We start from the raw sequence: 16,666 nt of genomic DNA, 5'->3' as shown, positions 1-16,666 counted from the left end.
TGCAACTCGCATTCACTATCTATTTCTTATTGCTTCAATATGAAGTTATAGTCTCCAAGAATTTTGCATGTGAAGGCCATCAGTCCCAGAAAGTTTTGTAACACCACCCCTCACCCTTTGCCAGGTACAGATCTCAAATTGGGAAAAGGGATGGAAGTTTTGACTGAATTAGATTTTTATCAATATAAACGACTTCCCCGCAAAGAAGGACTATCTATTTTGAGGAAAAAAAAAAAACTACTAGTGTTTTAGAACATCATTTAAAGGCAGATCAAAACTACCAGGCACATTCAGGGTATCCTTTGCTGCCCTTCAATTCACATACAAAATTGCGTGGTCACCATTTGCCCTTGTATCGTCAATACCATAGAAGCAATCTGATGACAGTTATCATTCCTAAATCCGTTTTAGTTTTTTTGTCCTAACATATCCTTCCCTGAACTGTTTATATACAATATTTTCTTTAAAGGGACTGGCTGCTCAGCTCTATGCCATACCACCTTATCCCCCTCCAAAGAACAGTCTTTCTGGGCTTGAATAAAAAGGCCAAAGACCAAGCAAGCAGAGAGGAACACCACCAACTGTACCAGCTTCGGCTATGATCCAAGATTTGCTGTTTATTATGTACATAGTTTATATGTTATATAAAATGATTCAGTCCCTGGCATGAGTACAGGATAACAAATAAATCAGCTGTGCGTTTTCTAAATAAATATGGGAAAATGGAGTCAGGCGGACAAGATGAAGGGGACCTGAAGCTTCACACAAAGAAGCCCTCTGTAGACCAGACTGAATGACGAATACTGCAAAAGAAATTAAACTGACACACAGACAATTCCTTCACAGAAGCGGCAAACAAATGTTAAGTGAAGAGGTGTCAGTTACATGACTAAACATTTGAAATAGGACAGAGCAGCTTGTTGAAAATAGGCTGTCACTGTAGCTGTTTCATGCGGTTCAGTGCACTGCCAGCCTGAAACCACTCGATCTGGGTCTCGTTGAAGGTGTGGTTCAGCAGGACGGTGTCTGTGCTTCCGTTCTGATGCTTGATGATGCACTTCAGGGGCTGTGGAGAGGACGAATAAGTTAGCCAAAATCAAGCACACCTTTCACAAGCCAAAATTCAATGGGACCAGGAGAGGATCAGAACGCCATATGTGCCACCTCCCTTCATCCCATTTTTCCCCAATAATCAGAAGTCAAAGGGTGCTCACTTGTTGCAACAATTCATTTAGCACACACAAGCGTAACATTTTACAGCGAGAGAGTTCACTAATATATAAAGGAAAAGCATGATAAAGACACACATACACAAATGAACTTTTGTTTCATGCATTGGTCTAGTTCAGTATCATTTACATTTGGTTGCGCCCACCGTCAGAGTTACTTACCTTTGGTAACGATGTATCTGGTAGAGAAGATTCTAGCCGCAGATTCCTTAATGTAGAATTATCTCCAGGCGTGAGACTGGATCCGGAAAATTCTCTGCCACAGCATGTCTGCGCGCCGGGGGCGGTACCACGTGACTCCGCCCTGACGTCATGACGTCAGCGAGGTCACATAAGCCCCACACCGGCACACGGACATCAGTTTTCTTCTGAGAACTTTTCCGCGCCACACCGCAGAGCCATCACAAACAAAAACTGTGAGAATATGGGAACAGTGTGCGAAAAATCAGAAAACTGAAAAGAAAAAAGCGAATGGTGAGGAACAGCACCGTTCGGGGAGGTGCCAGGCACTGTGGCACCGAAATTCATAGACGGGAAGAGCAGAGCACAGTTACCGGTGCCATAGAATAGCGCAGGCACCCTCATGGGAGACAAACACACAAAGAGTGTTCAGCACCCACAAGGCAGCACTGGATGAAGCAAAGATGTTGCGCCCCCAGGAATCCAACCACCAGGCCTCCTGAGACAGAGTAAACAACACCACAGGCAAGGACGGAAAGGCAGTCCGCAGAAGAGAGCCTTGAGTAGAAGGGTGGAAGGAAATGCAAACCTGGTCATGCGGAGCAGGAGAGTGGTGATGCAGGAGTGGCTGAGGCACCGGATCACCCGTGGCAGGGCGCCTCCAAGCCCCCAGAAGAGAATTGTGGACCAACGCTTCAAAAGGAAGGAACAGCTCCCGTCCACCAGAGCCCTGGTGGAGAACCTCCAGGAGATTATCTGTATGGTATGGGTGACGGGTTCACCCATCCGCAAAATGCCAGCGGGCGTGGAAATAGCCCGAACAAAGGCAACACTGGCCTCCGTAGGGCACCGCGGGGGAGAAAATTCCTCCGTGAGCGACGGCTGTAAGCTGAGCCGTCCGTCCCAAAGTCCAGCTATAGGGGAAAGCGGCCAGCCTTGGAATGGTGGGGGATCCACGGACGAGTGGGGAACCTGAGGGGCCCCCCGGGGAGGGCAGGGAAGCCGGTGGAAGACCCAACCGCGAACTGCGGAAAAGAGGGTCCGAGGGACTTAGGCCGCGGGGACGACGAACAACCCTCCTTGGAAAATGCCGGTGAAAAAGCAACAATGTGGCACCCTGTCTCCGGAGAAGAAGAAACCAGCAGCTGACAAGCCTCCGGAGAGGAGGGAACCTCCTCAGAAGACGACTCAGGGAGACGCCGGCACGGCGCCGTGGAATCCGCCACAGGCGCTGGCTCGACTACGAGCGGTGCCAGAGTGGGCATTGGCGGCACTGAGACGACCACCACCACGGGCTCCCCAGGAGGATGAGACGGGATCGGAGCCGGGTCGGCTAAGGAGCGGCGCCAGCTCGACCTTACACAGGGCAGCCGACCGTGTAGAGGGCGGAAAGCCTTCGGCGCTGCAACAGTACAACATTGCCGACTAGGCCTCTGGCGAGGCAGCCGCCTGCTTTGAGAGCCGAGGAGAACTCGTGGACGAACCCAGAGTCCCAGGGAGCCCTGTAGGGATTTGCGGCGAGGCAAGGACACCACATGTCAAAGAGTGGAGCCCCGAAGGACTACCCCTCAATGACACCACCATCCTACAACCTGAAGCCGAAACCTTCGGCGCCGGGGCCGAAGCCGCCGGCAACTCCGTGGAAGGCCCCTCACGAGACAAGGGATCCACGGACGTCTCAGGAGGAGGAGGAGGTGCCAAAGAAGCCTGCAGAGCCGCAGCATAGACTATCATTTGGGCCCTCGTCGCCCAGATGCTCGGAAAAGGCGGATAGGGTGGCGACAGGCGAGGGTGCATGTCCCGGGGAGGAACCAGCGCCCTCCGCCGAAGGAGGCCCGGGCCTCAGAGACAAGCTGCAGGACCTACCAGTTGGCGAGCGGCGCCCTTGAAGTCTCGGCGAAGGGCGATGTTGTAATCGAAACCTGCAGCTCCTGGCTTCCGAGGTGGGGGACGGACGCTGGGACGACACTGACCTGGACAAGCGGGCCTACAACTATTTCATCCGGCGCTCCTGCTGGGACTTAGTTTTGAGGTGCTGACAGGCATCACTGTCCGTCAAGTCATGGTGCTCGCCCAGACACCACATACAAATTGGGTGAGGGTCCGTTGCCGACATCTGAAGTGCACAGGAGGTACACGTCTTGAAGCTCGAAAGCATTCGAACACTGTTCCGAAACGCAAAGCGTGAAAGAGAAGGCCTGAAAACAGGCTAGGACACGATCCGGATCCGCGTTGCACGTGGAAAAGAAAAAACTGATAGCGCGCTGGGGTGGGGCTGTGACCTCGCTGACGTCACGCTCGCGGACGATGTCAGGGCGGAGTCACGTGGTACCGCCCACAGAGCGCAGTGATGGTGTGGCAAACACTTTCCGGATCCAGTCTCACACCTGGGTATAATTCTACGTTAAGGAATCTGCAGCTAGTAGTCTCTATCAGATATAACTCATAGCATGGGAAACTGGGTCAGCCCACTAAAGCCATCTGCACTTTTCACTGTGATTTCATTTTGCTATAGCACATGTACGCCTTCACCTAGAAAGTAGTCCACATCTGTGCATGAGCTCGCAGCCCAGTCATTCCCTTTCATTTCTGCTTAAATTTCATACTTTTTCTTTATACTTCGTTTAGCTGCTTTTTTGCAAATCTACGCAAGCCACTTTCAAAAGCAGCACCTGTACATTTTATTACTTTTAAATGTATATCACAGGTTCGCTAAAAAACACAGCAGGCTCGATAAGGCCAGACATATTGGCTTTGTGAGGGCTTACTTAGAAGCGTTATCTGCCACAAATTCTTTAGGGTAAAGAATTGCTATAAATGTTGAGAAATTGCAGGGATGATTTAATCAAAGTAAATGTAAACAACCTTCCACCTTTAGTCTTCTCCCAAGAGGTTTATCTTTAGACCTTTCTACCTAGGGGAATTCAGACGCATGAAAGCCTTGTGGAGTACTCAAGATGGAGACCTTCACTTAATTAACAAAGTAAAAGTGCAGCCCAAATAGACTTGTCAAAGTACTGAAGTTGCTCTTTGGAGTACCAGGTACCCTCTCCCGAGATGAAATGTCTAACCCTTCAACTCTCATCTTGAATTTCGGATCAATGCATATATGACGCGCAATATCCTCAAGTGTGTGCCAACCTAGGAGCTCTCCTTTGGATTCCATCTTGAAGCTACTTCAGATGCAGCCTATCCAACAGTGCTCTGGCTCAGCACTTAAAGATGTATAGATAGGTTAACAGATCTCTATAGGGAAATAGGTAGAGCGCCTCAAGTTGTCCACCGACTCCCTACTACCTGGTTTGTAAGACCACTTAAGACTCTCCTGCTTGATGGTGCACAAACATCACTACTTGGTATTGCTCTACCGGACTATATTTACCCTAAAGAACCAGCATAGCTGCCTTAAATCTCAGCTGTTTTCTAACAGATTACCCAAGCCATTCCTTTATATTGACACGGTCCTCAAGATTCTCTCCCTCCCCCCCCCCCATTGACTTTTGCAGATAGGTTTTTCAGTTTCAGCTCTTCTCCAAAGTTTATAATAATGGGATTGAAATGAGGTCCTAATATTCTTCACAGATGTTTCATATTTGCCTAAAAAGTTATCCTTCATGTACAATGCATGCTTGCCACAACTATACTATCGACTAGACAACTTGGGCTCAACATGCTGGGTCATTAGAAAGCACAAAAAAGCAAGGATTGCATTCTTATTTTTTTTGTAGCAAGGCATATTGCTGTTACGACCCAATTTCCACTCTGAGTAAGAGGTCATTTCTGATTTTCTTTAGACAATTGTCTATGCCATTGCTTTTCCTAAATGACTCCTGTGTACACCTTGGAGAGGAGGTTCTGCAAAATTTGGAATTGGAACCACCTTTGAATGGTCACCAAGCCGAGACTACTCTTTACAACCTGATAAATGAGATCATTCTTTAGGGATAGCTAAAAGTTCCTTAGAACCATGATCTGCAACACATACCTTGCCCGGTGCAAAGTCTTTGAGTCCAGCAATGGTTATCTTGTCCTCTGGGTGAACTTTGTCATAGTCTGCTGGGTCTGCGAAAGTGAGGGGCAGCACACCCTGCTTCTTTAGGTTTGTTTCTGAAAAAAACAGTTGTACAAAATCATTTCTTGCAAATCATGTCCACCGTAACCTGCTGCAGGAAGAAATAAGTGCATTTCAAGAGTGCAAATCAATCATACTTTAGTAGCGACACTAGAGAAGAGGGGACTATGTAAACGGATTGTTAACTGAAAGTTCTGTTCACTCATCTCTTTGTAAAATGTTTAAATACACAGCAAGTTAATTCATGTAAAATATAGGACTGAATAGTCCAGTGCTAGATGGGTTTAAGGCGCACCGGCTGTCAGGAGCATTAAGAAAAAATAACTGTCAAGCATCCATTTCCGCCAGCTGAAGACAAAATACCGACTGCCCAAAATGATTCATGACTTTAAAATATTCTGGTTTTCAAGGATTATATGTTAAGCCATCATTACGTTCTAACAGAAGATAAATCTAACTAACTTCATGTGACATACGTTTTACGTTGTCATTTATAAAGAAAATACTAGCAACCATTCAGTAGCCCTCAAGGGTTTTCCTGTATTAGTGAAGCAGAGTGCTTACTTTTTTTTTTTTAACAGTTTTTTTTTCTTCAAAGGGCTATTAATTGGTGACTGATGTTTTGTGACAGTGAATTTTGTGTTATTTGTCACAAGGTTAGTTCCTGTGTTTCTCAGTCGGAGGTCAGGCACAGCTTTATGCTAAAGGGTGTAGCTAGCTGCTGAACATTGCATTCACATTTCATTAGTGCTCCAGCCGAAGTCCCAGTATATTCACTGTCATGCTCTTTACAGGATACACTGACGGACTGCTGTGGTCTACCAGCTGGTGGGAGGGATCTACACTGGAAGAGGACAGCAACTGTTGGGGTGGAGGAGCACACCACTGCGTGAATTGCCCCAGTGTTAGAACACCAAGACTACCTGTCTCCAGGATTGTTAGTGGTGGACTACGATCACACTGTATTAGCATCATTTTGGACTTTTTCCATTTTGTCTTGTCTACATGTGCGTGTCTTCACTTCATGCCCACTGGGGACTGATCATGTCTGCAGAAAGAGTGAACTGTACTTTACCTGATGAGTCACATCATTGACAAATGGGCCATCACCATATCAGGCCACAGAGTGGATGTTCGGCATGCTTCTCTATCAGCCCTTCATCACACTGAGCGCATATTGCATTGCATACACAGACACCAGATCCTGTGACCACCATACCACGATGCTTGCCTGCTGTCCGCCAGAATCAACACCATAGGAAAGGTTAAGGTGGCGAGGTGTCCCAAAATCGGAAGACACAAATACAACACACTGATTTCCCCATGTGGAGAAGTCTTCACAACCCTTTCAGGCCCAGGGACAGAAACTGATCTAGTGATGTCATCCTGCGAGCTATCAATAGTGGTTCTGCCTGGGATGGCTGCACACTCAGTGCCCACTCTCTTTTCCATAGCTTTACTTTTACAGACAACTACAAAATGCACCCAGGTTTATAGTTGATGGGCTGGGGCAGAAAAGGAAATTTTAGGTCAAATGCACTCCAGTTGTGAATGTGCCTGACCCGTTTCACCTTGCTGGCTCACAGCAAACAGTACTTGAACCATTGTCTGAAGAAAACTGGCAGGACATTACGAATGTGTCAAGGGAGGTGGCAATTTTGGGCAAGTTGCATCTCACACAAATTAAGTACTTTCATACAGTATTCTACTCGTGTTATTATGTAAGACGGGTCGAAGTCTGTTGCCAAAACTGTATCGGATGACAAATCTGGGATTGTTTTCCCAGTCTGATTTTTTTTTGTCTAAATCTCTTTTTTATTGAAATTTTTAAAGGTTACAGATATATGAATGGCATCACAAGCTGTGTACACACTATGAAAGGTAGCACTTAACAGAGCTAGATACAGGTTTTTATCGCACACAAGCTAAGCCTCGTGGCTATCCATGACACGTCTGCCGCACCAGATTAGATGCAAGAATAACATTCAGTTCATTTCCTGTATAGGATGCATCACTATTTAGCGACTACATAGTTTCGAAAGTCCAATATATAAAGTCCTTCTGCTATTTCCTCATGGACTGCTAAACAGACAAAGTAGAATAACGAATAGTTTTCTTACCTGTCGGTGTAGTTTTGCAGCTTGAAGATCTTTCTGGATTCACTATGCTGTGCATTATTCCGCGGTCTTGTGGTTGGGTCCGGATTCGTAGTCTTTTCTTTTTTTTTTTTTTCTTTGCCCAGGTGGGCGTCGGGGTCACACCCCCTTTGGGTGTATTTCCGGTGACGTCGCATGCTTCCTGCGGAAGCTCCCACTCCTGGGCGCCATCTTCGGGTTCTTTTTTTCCGTGTTTCTTTCGTTTCCGAAGTAATGGCAATGTTCATCTTAGTTTGTATTTACCGCTTTGTACTTTCAAAGTCTATTCTTTAGTTAACCACCTCTTCTCTCTCCAGCCTCATCTTTCTGGCGGAGGTGGGTGGGTTCGCTAGTGAATCCAGAAAGATCTTCAAGCTGCAAAACTACACCGACAGGTAAGAAAACTATTCGTTTTGCAGCGTGAATCTTTCTGGATTCACTATGCTGTGCATAGATTTTGTAGCGGTTTCTCATCTCTGTGGCGGCTGGGTGGAAGATGAGCGTTGGGTGTTGAATATGTGCTGTAGCACCTTCTGTCCCACTTGAGCTTCCTTGTTCATTTGTATGTCCACACAGTAGTGCTTCGTGAACGTGTGCACCGAAGCCCATGTTGCCGCCAGGCATATGTCCTCTATGGGTGTGTTAGCCAGGAAGGCTATTGTAGCGCCCTTCTTCCTGGTGGAGTGGGCACGCGTCCCCTCAGCCAGTTCCTGTCCTGCCCGTTTGTGGCAGAGTTGGATTGTTTGTGCGATCCATCGTGCAATGGTCCTTTTGGTTACTGCTTTGCCCATGAAGCTGTTTGCGAAGGACACAAAAAACTGTTTCGTTTTCCTGTGCCCCTTTGTCCTTTCAATGTAGTGCATGACTGCCCTTCTGGCGTCCAGGGTGTGCAGAGCTCTCTCTGCGCTGGTTGTGGGTTTTTGGAAAAAACTCGGTATCTGTATCGACTGGTTCATGTGAAAATTGGATACCACCTTCGGCATGAAGTGTGGGTCAGTCCTCATCACAACTCTATCGTTGTGTATTTGTATGTATGGTTCTTGTAGCGTCAGCGCTTGAAGCTCGCTTACTCTGCGTAAGGACGTTATCGCAACCAGGAAGGCTGTTTTCATAGTTAGCATCTTTAGGGAGGCCTTGTGAAGTGGTTCAAAGGGCTCTTTCATGAGTTCCGTTAGGACTGTGTTCAAGTTCCATGCAGGTGGCGGCACCCGCTTGGGTGGTGCGATCCTTTTCGCTCCTTCTAGGAATCTCTTCACCACCTGTGATGTGAAGAAGCTCCTGCACGTTTCTCCCCTTGTGTAGGCTACTATCGCTGCCAAGTGAACTCTTAACGAGGATGAGCTAAGGTTCTTCTCCAGTAAGTGCGTCAGGTACCTTAGCACTGTGGAGTCCCTCTTCATCTTATTGTGGAGTCTTTCCTGTCTGCACCATATTGTGAATCTTTTCCTATTTCGCAACGTAGCACTTTCGAGTGCTGGGCCTTCGTGCCTCCCGAAGTACCCTCAGGGTGCTTTCTGGTAGTCTCAAATGTGCGAACTCTATGTCCTCAGGAGCCACGCTACTAGGCTCATGCTCTCTGGCTCTGGATGCAGTACCTCTCCGTTCTGCATGGACAGTAGATCTTTCCTCCTGCTGAATCTGTTGGGTGCACACTGTGTCATCTCCATGATCTGCGAGTACCAGGTCTGCCTCGCCCACTGCGGTGCGACCAGTATCAGTGTCATGTTGCTCGCTCTGCATTTGCTCAGTACTCTGTGCATCAGTGGTATCGGGGGAAAGGCGTAGGCAAATGTCCTTGACCAATCTATCCATAGGGCATTCCCCAGTGTCCCCTCCTCGGGCTGCCTGGATGCGAAGTTTTGGCATTTTGCATTCTGGCGTGTGGCAAACAGGTCCACCGATGGTGTCCCCCACCTGTCGAACAGGTATCTTGTCTCCTGAGCATTGAGCTCCCACTCGTGGGATGCCGATGTCTGCCTGCTGAGCCAATCGGCTTGTATGTTGTCCTTCCCTGGTAGGTGTATGGCTAGCAGGTCTATCTTGAGAGGGATGGCCCATCTCCATATCTCCTGCGCCAGCGTTGAAAGCGGTGCGGACTGTGTGCCCCCCTGCTTGTTGATGTAGAACATCGCAGTGGTGTTGTCTGTTTGTATCAATACCTTGTGCTTGTACAGTCTTGTTTGAAAGGCCTTCAGTGCAAGGAAGATTGTCTTCAATTCTAAGTAATTGATGTGCTTTGTGGCATCCGTCGGTGTCCACAGTCCCCTCACCTTGAGCTCCTCCATGTGAGCGCCCCATCCCTTCAGGGATGCGTCTGTGGTGATGGTCACTGTTGGCGTTGGGGGCGTTAGAGGCTTTCCCCTTGCTATGTTCTCCATGGTCCACCATGTCATCTCCTTCTGCACTGCGTGCGTTACAACCACTAAATCCTCCCAACTGCCTGTAGCTTGTGACCATTGCTCCTGTAGCCATTCTTGAATGGGTCTCATGTGGAGTCGTACATTCGGTACCAGGTGGATGCATGATGCCATCATCCCCATGATCTTGCTCGCCGTCCTCACTGTCCGAGCTTGTCCCTTCCGGTAGAGGCGAGTTTCCTTCACCAGCGCCCTCGCCCTCTTCTCGCTGGGGAACACCTTGCCCTGTAAGGTGTTGATCTGTGCTCCCAGGAAGATCTTCACTTGTTCCGGCTCCATTGATGATTTCTTCCAATGGATGGAGAACCCCAGGTTTATGAGCGTGCTGGTCACTGTATGTGCGTGCAGCTTGCATTTCTGGTATGAGTTTGCTTTCACCAGCCAGTCGTCCAGGTAAGGGTATACATGTATCCCCTGCCTTCTTAGGTGCGCCGCGACTGCTGCGAGGCACTTTGTGAAAACTCTTGGTGCCGATTTTAGACCGAAGGCCAGTGTCGTGAACTGGTAGTGGCTTTCTCCGACGGTGAACCTGAGCATGTGCTTGTGCTTCCTGTTCATTGGGATGTGCAGGTATGCGTCTTTGAGGTCTATAGTGACCATGAAGTCCCCGGTCTGCAACTGTGGGAGCACCTCTTGCAGGGAGGTCATTTTGAATTTTTGCGTTCTTATGAATCGGTTCACGAACCATAAATCGAGAATGGGCCTCATTGTCTCGTCTACTTTTGGTACCAGGAAGTATGTTGAGTATACTCCTGTGTTTCTTTCCTTGAAGGGTACCCTTTCTATGGCCTGCTTCCGCAGGAGTTCTTTTGCTTCTTCCTGAAGGCACTGCAGCTGCTTGCTTGCTAGCGGCTTTCTTCTTGGTTTTCTGCTTGTTGGCCTCGCCTCCAACTCTATGCAGTATCCGAATTGGATAATGTTGAGGATCCATTTGTCTGATGTGATTCCTCTCCACTCCTGGAGGTGGAATCTTAATCTCCCTCCCACTGGTGTCCTGTGGTCGTGGGTGTCTAGTTTGTCTTGACCCATCTGTACGTGCTGCCCCCTGGGATCTTTTTTGTGGGTGGGCACACGGATTTTTTCGAAGTCACTTGGAGGTGGGCTGCTGGCCCCCTCTTCTATTTTGTCCTCGTCCATTTCTCCCTCGAAAGGACTGGCCTCTTTGTTGGTACTGCCAGGGCTGTTTCTGATGGCCCTGCTGACCCTGCGAGTCTGCCTGGTGCGTTTGCTGGAAAGCCTGGTGTGAAGTACCTGGCTGGTTTCCGCCTCTTCCGCCGGGCCTCCGTGACGGGGTGCCCCTCTTGTTCCCTCTGAACTGCAATGCTCCCATGGATCTTGCTGTTTCGTTATCCTTCTTAAGTTGGCTGAGTTGCTCATCAACTGTTTGTCCGAAAAGCGTACTGCCGTTGAACGGGGTGTTCAGGATGCTGTGTTGCACCTCCGGTTTGAAACCGGATATCCTGAGCCAGGCGTGTCTCCTTTCCGTGACGCCCATCATCATGAGCCTGCTGGCCGTGTCTGCCCCATCCAGAGCCGTCTTAAGGCAAGAATTTGCAGCATTCTTCCCCTCTTCAATTAGCTTTTCGGCTTTCTGCTTGGCATCCTGGGGCAAGTCCTTCACCAACTGTCCCAGTCCCTCCATGATTTGGTACATGTGTCTGTTCACCAGGGCGTTGGAATTAGCCATGCGCCAGTGGGTCGCGGCATTCCGTTCGATCCTTCTGCCCACCAGATCCATCCTTTTGCTCTCTTTATCCGGTGGCGGGCCCGAGGTAGTGGGTACGTTAGCCCTCCTCCTTGCTGTGGCCGTGATAATGGAGTCTGCGGAGACCGTGCCCTGAATGTAGGCCGGGTCCTTTGCGGCATGCTTGTACTTCTTCTCAGTTCTGGGAGTCACTGCCTTGCATGTTGCGGGCTCCCTGAAAGCTTCCTTCCCCTGAGCCAAGACGCTCTCGAGCATCGGGAGGAACTGGCTCCTCGTTTGTGTTGGGAGCAATGTTTCCAGAAGAAAGTCTGCTTTCTGCTTCTCTTCGTCGAGCTTGAGCTTGAAAGCTGCTGCGGCAGATTGTATCACCGCGTTGTAGGCCCCGATGTCGTCCGGCGGCGAGGGCCTCGAGGGGTAGGTGTCGACCACCTCCTCCGGGCTGTCGGTCTCGACATCGATGTAATCCACATCCTGAAGGTCATAGGGCGCCGACTCTGTGTCTGTCCTGCCCTCATCTTCCTCCCCATAGCTGTAGCTCTCGTGGGGATTCTCGTACTCCTCCTGGTCGTCGAACACCTCGACGTCCCGGTCTTGCTCGGTGACTTCGGCGACCTCCTCTTCTTCCTCCTCGACCGCCTCCAGCACTGGTGGCTTGGTCTTGTGAGGGATCGTGAAGGCCTTCATCCTTGCGTCGAAATCTTTTTTCCGCTGCATGAAGTTCTCCATTTCTGCCTCGAGGCGCCTTCTTTTCTTTTCCATCTCGGCCGCGTGTTCCGCGTCGGATGGTTCCGCCGGTCTCTTCGACGGATGGCTCGTCGCCGTGCCTCTCGGAGTCGAAGTTTTCGACGTCGAACCGGATATCGGGTCTCTGGTCGTCGTCGACAGTTTCGGGTCTTTCTCCCTCGTCGATCGATCCTTTTCGGGGACGATTTTCGACGTCTTCTGCAGATCAGCAGCTCTCGGCGCCGGGGACTCCTTCTCTGAGGATCCGCTGGGCCTGGGAGTAGTCGCGGACGCCGCCTTTTTTGGCGTCGGCGCTTTCGGGGTCTTGCCCTCGATTTTTCGAGACTCAGAGTCTCTCGGGTTCTTGGGGGCCGAAGAGTCTCCTACCTTGTCAGAAGTCTTCGTGTAATCGGTCTCTACGACCGTGTAGCAGTCGTCTTCGGCGGCAGCGTTGTCTTCTTCCTCGGAGGACATCCCCAGCTCGTAGAGCGACGGGGTCGGGGCCTTCCCCTGCAGGGTGGCGTGTGCTACCCTCTGCCTCTCTCTCACACGAAGGGTCTTCGGGGTGAAGGCGGAACAGGCGTTGCAGTCTCCGCTTTCGTGGTCCACCGGTAGGCAAAGGTTGCATACCGGGTGCTGGTCTTTCTGCGCGTACTTGTGGTGGCAGTTCCGGCAGAACTTGAACGGCGTGTTGTCCATCCTCGAGCGTCCAGGGCCTCTCTGGTCGCGTGTTCGTCGACGGTCGTCGAAGATCTGGATGGAAAACGCCTTATCTTTGCTTGTCTTTCGTCGGTGAAGTCCCCTGGAGTCTTCAGATGACTTCTCCTCGTCTTTTCTGTATTTTCTTTCTTCTTTCTTCAAAAATGTCTGGAGCCCAAACGGGAACGATCCAGACCCGACCGCGGAAAAAAAAGAATCTGAAGATGGCGCCCAGGAGTGGGAGCTTCCGCAGGAAGCATGCCGACGTCACCGGAAATACACCCAAAGGGGGTGTGACGCCGACGCCCACCTGGGCAAAGAAAAAAAAAAAAAAAAAACAAAGAAAAGACTACGAATCCGGACCCAACCACAAGACCGCGGAATAATGCACAGCATAGTGAATCCAGAAAGATTCACGCTGCAAAACAAGCATTTACAATGCAATGGTTTCGCCTTTGTTAAAGTTAGAGCTATTGGCATTGCTCTTGACATTTTTATTTATGTATTTTTTAACATAAATAAATGGCATTGTCATTTACAATGCCACTAGCTTTATCCCTCGCAAATGACACACACAGAGCCCCCCCACACACACACCCACAAACAGCCCCCCACACACACAGCCACACAAAGCCCTCCACACACACAGCCACACAAAGCTCCCCACACACAGCCACACAAAGCTCCCCACACACAGCCACACAAAGCTCCCCACACACACAGCCACACAAAGCTCCCCACACACACAGCCACACAAAGCTCCCCACACACACAGCCACACAAAGCTCCCACACACACAGCCACACAAAGCTCCCTACACACACAGCCACACAAAGCTCCCCACACACAGCCACACAAAGCTCCCCACACACACAGCTACACAGAGCCCTCCACACACACCCACATGGCACAAGCAGGCAACAGGGGCACATGGAGGCACAAGCAGGCAACAGGGGCACACGGAGGCACAAGCAGGCAACAGGGGCACACGGAGGGACAAGCAGGCAACAGGGGCACACGGAGGCACAAGCAGGCAACAGGGGCACGAAAACTGAGGCACAAGCAGGCAACAGGGGCACGAAAACTGAGGCACAAGCAAGCGACAGGGGCACGAAAACTGAGGCACAAGCAGGCAACAGGGGCACACGGAGGCACAAGCAGTGACCTGAGAGGAGCCTCAAAGTCCTGAATAGGCTCCCTGTTGTACCCAGGACAAAGAAGTGGACTCAAAGGGCCATAATGCTAACCCACTTCTCAAGCTACACGTCTACAACAAGCCTTTAATGCAAGTGCCCAGCGGCAGCTGGACCTGGATTGGCCTGCAGCTAAAGCCCTCGCAGCAGCCGCCCCTCCAGGAGCCGATCCATCCCTGCTCACCAACCTGCCAGCACTACCCCCTACAACCACTTAGCCTGGCTCCAGCGCAATATGAAGGGAGAATGTATGTATTTATTTATTTAATGCATTTTTATATAGCGCAGACTTCACCCAAAGGTGTCAGAGCGCTTCACAATAGAACCAAGTACGTTACATGAGGAGAATATTACATATTTACACGTTACAGAAACAAACGAGAAGCAAAAAAAAAGGTACAATAAAACAATAGATGGCAGTCACACACAAAAATACACTAAAGGATAAAGAATGCACAGGCATACATTACAAATGTTCAAACAGTGCAGCAAGTACCTTCCCTAAAGCATAGCAGGCCCCGTGAGACCGACCCCAAAACCTGCCCAATTAGCTGCATTGGCAGCCAGTAAACACTGATGTGGCAGCCAGCCACACACTTCCCTTCATCTCAGGAGCGAAAGGGAACGAGAAGAGGCGAGAACCCATCACCCAAAGTAAAGCAGGCCCCGTGGCACCGAGCCGAAGGAGGTGTACAGCCGGCCCTCGCCTCCATACTGACATGCTGGCCTGTGTGGAAGCCCCCAATAGAAGTTTTATCCCGCACCAAGGCACTCATTGGCACACGTGGCAATGCACCTGTACATCCTTCAAGCTCAGGACACACGAACACATGCCAGTTGCACCTTATCTCCGTGTCTGGTGGCAACTTAGCATCCGGCCCTAAACACACACGTACTGCACTGTTCGTTGTGTGGAGCGCTGTCTAGTGCAGGCTTCTCCAACGAGTGGCTCACCAGCTACCTATCAGTAACTCTCCTGTGGGCAGCCATGCCAGTTAAATTAAAAGCTATTGCTTTGTTAATTTAATATATGGGTACCAAATTTGAAAAAGGTGCATTTGAAATGAAAAAGTATATGTCCCTAACTCACAAGCTGTTATTTGGAGAACATGGTGGAATTTTTAAATGACATTTAAAGCGGATATTGGAGTGATTAATCATGCGGCACTGGGGAGACATCCCTATTATTACCTTGGTGCCAGTAGCATTGCCCCTACGTAGAGGCATTCCAAATTGATAAGACCATTTTCACATTACTGCTGGTAGCCATTCCTGATGAATATAGGCGATCACTGCTTGTAACTTTGCATTTGATGCCCCCTGATGTAATCTTGTATGATGTGGCCACTATGCAAGGCTAATAGTAGCTCGGGATGATTTTCATTGAACAGAAGTAGCTCTTACTTCACAAAAGGTTGGAGAACCCTAGGACTACCACAATAAAGGCGCTGGTGCATCACTACCACCATCCCCAACCTCCCAGTGGACCTACCTACTGCCCCCCGCCCGCACCTCAGCCACAAACAAACTATCCATTCTATCACATATTGACCTTGTATTGACCCTGTACAGCTCTCAGCTTCCTTTCGGATACGTTCGCGTGACACAAAAATCACCAACATACATGTAGTAAAAAGATATATAATAACAATTCAACAATACATTCTTCATGATGCACTCTACTTCCTTCCACTGTACTAAAGTGACCACTTGACAACTACTTACATGCATGCGAGAATGCAGCCCGGCCACTGTACGTTTTCAAGCTCGAAACGGATGTCATTTGGAAATAACTTTAGCACTTCCGGGCTAGCACAACAGCCAATCCCACGGTTTAGGTGGGGTAGTGCTAATATGTAACGTAATCCAGGATTGGAGGTTTAGAGTCACTTTACCCAATCTTAGTCCGCTGCACAGAATTCTAAATGCTGATTGGCTGCAAAGGCTACATGTGCTTTTGCCCAGGGTGTAATCTGGCGGGTACCGCTCACGCTCAGTTGTGTGTGGCGGTTGGTGTGCGTTTGAGTTTGCCGGGCGACGTTACTCTTGTTCGTCCCGTACAAATTTAGCTAGCGTGAGGCTGGCTGTGGTTTTTGAGGGGAGTAGTGCGGGTTAGCAGAGCAGACCCAAGTAGTCACTGAGTCATGGGGGGGACCAGGAACGCGTTGTCACGTGGGTTGGATCATTTTGTCAGGCAGGGCACTTTTGGCTGTTTACCACTTTCTGGGGTGTATGGCTAACTAGGTCGGTAACTGTTTTACAAGTTGCGACCGGGTCCCGGCAGAACACCACGTGACATTCCATTTTGACGAT

General features: G+C 49.6%; 1 protein-coding gene across 1 annotated transcript in view; it reads right to left on the bottom strand.

Moving 5' to 3' along the window:
• Nucleotides 1-597: 597 nt before the first annotated feature.
• ACO2 (aconitase 2) overlaps nt 598-16,666 on the bottom strand; it is a 352,074-nt gene continuing 336,005 nt past the window's right edge. Inside the window, exons 17-18 of the mRNA XM_078683141.1 lie at nt 5,395-5,516; nt 598-1,066 (exon numbers count right to left, since the gene is read on the bottom strand). Coding sequence (XP_078539267.1) covers nt 935-1,066; nt 5,395-5,516 — 254 coding nt within the window. The 3' untranslated portion in view covers nt 598-934. The remainder of the gene's footprint in view (nt 1,067-5,394; nt 5,517-16,666) is intronic.

This window comes from Lissotriton helveticus, chromosome 1_1 (assembly GCF_964261635.1).
Source record: "Lissotriton helveticus chromosome 1_1, aLisHel1.1, whole genome shotgun sequence".
Taxonomy (NCBI): Eukaryota; Metazoa; Chordata; class Amphibia; order Caudata; family Salamandridae; genus Lissotriton; species Lissotriton helveticus.
This window is presented reverse-complemented; position numbering and strand designations above follow the sequence as displayed.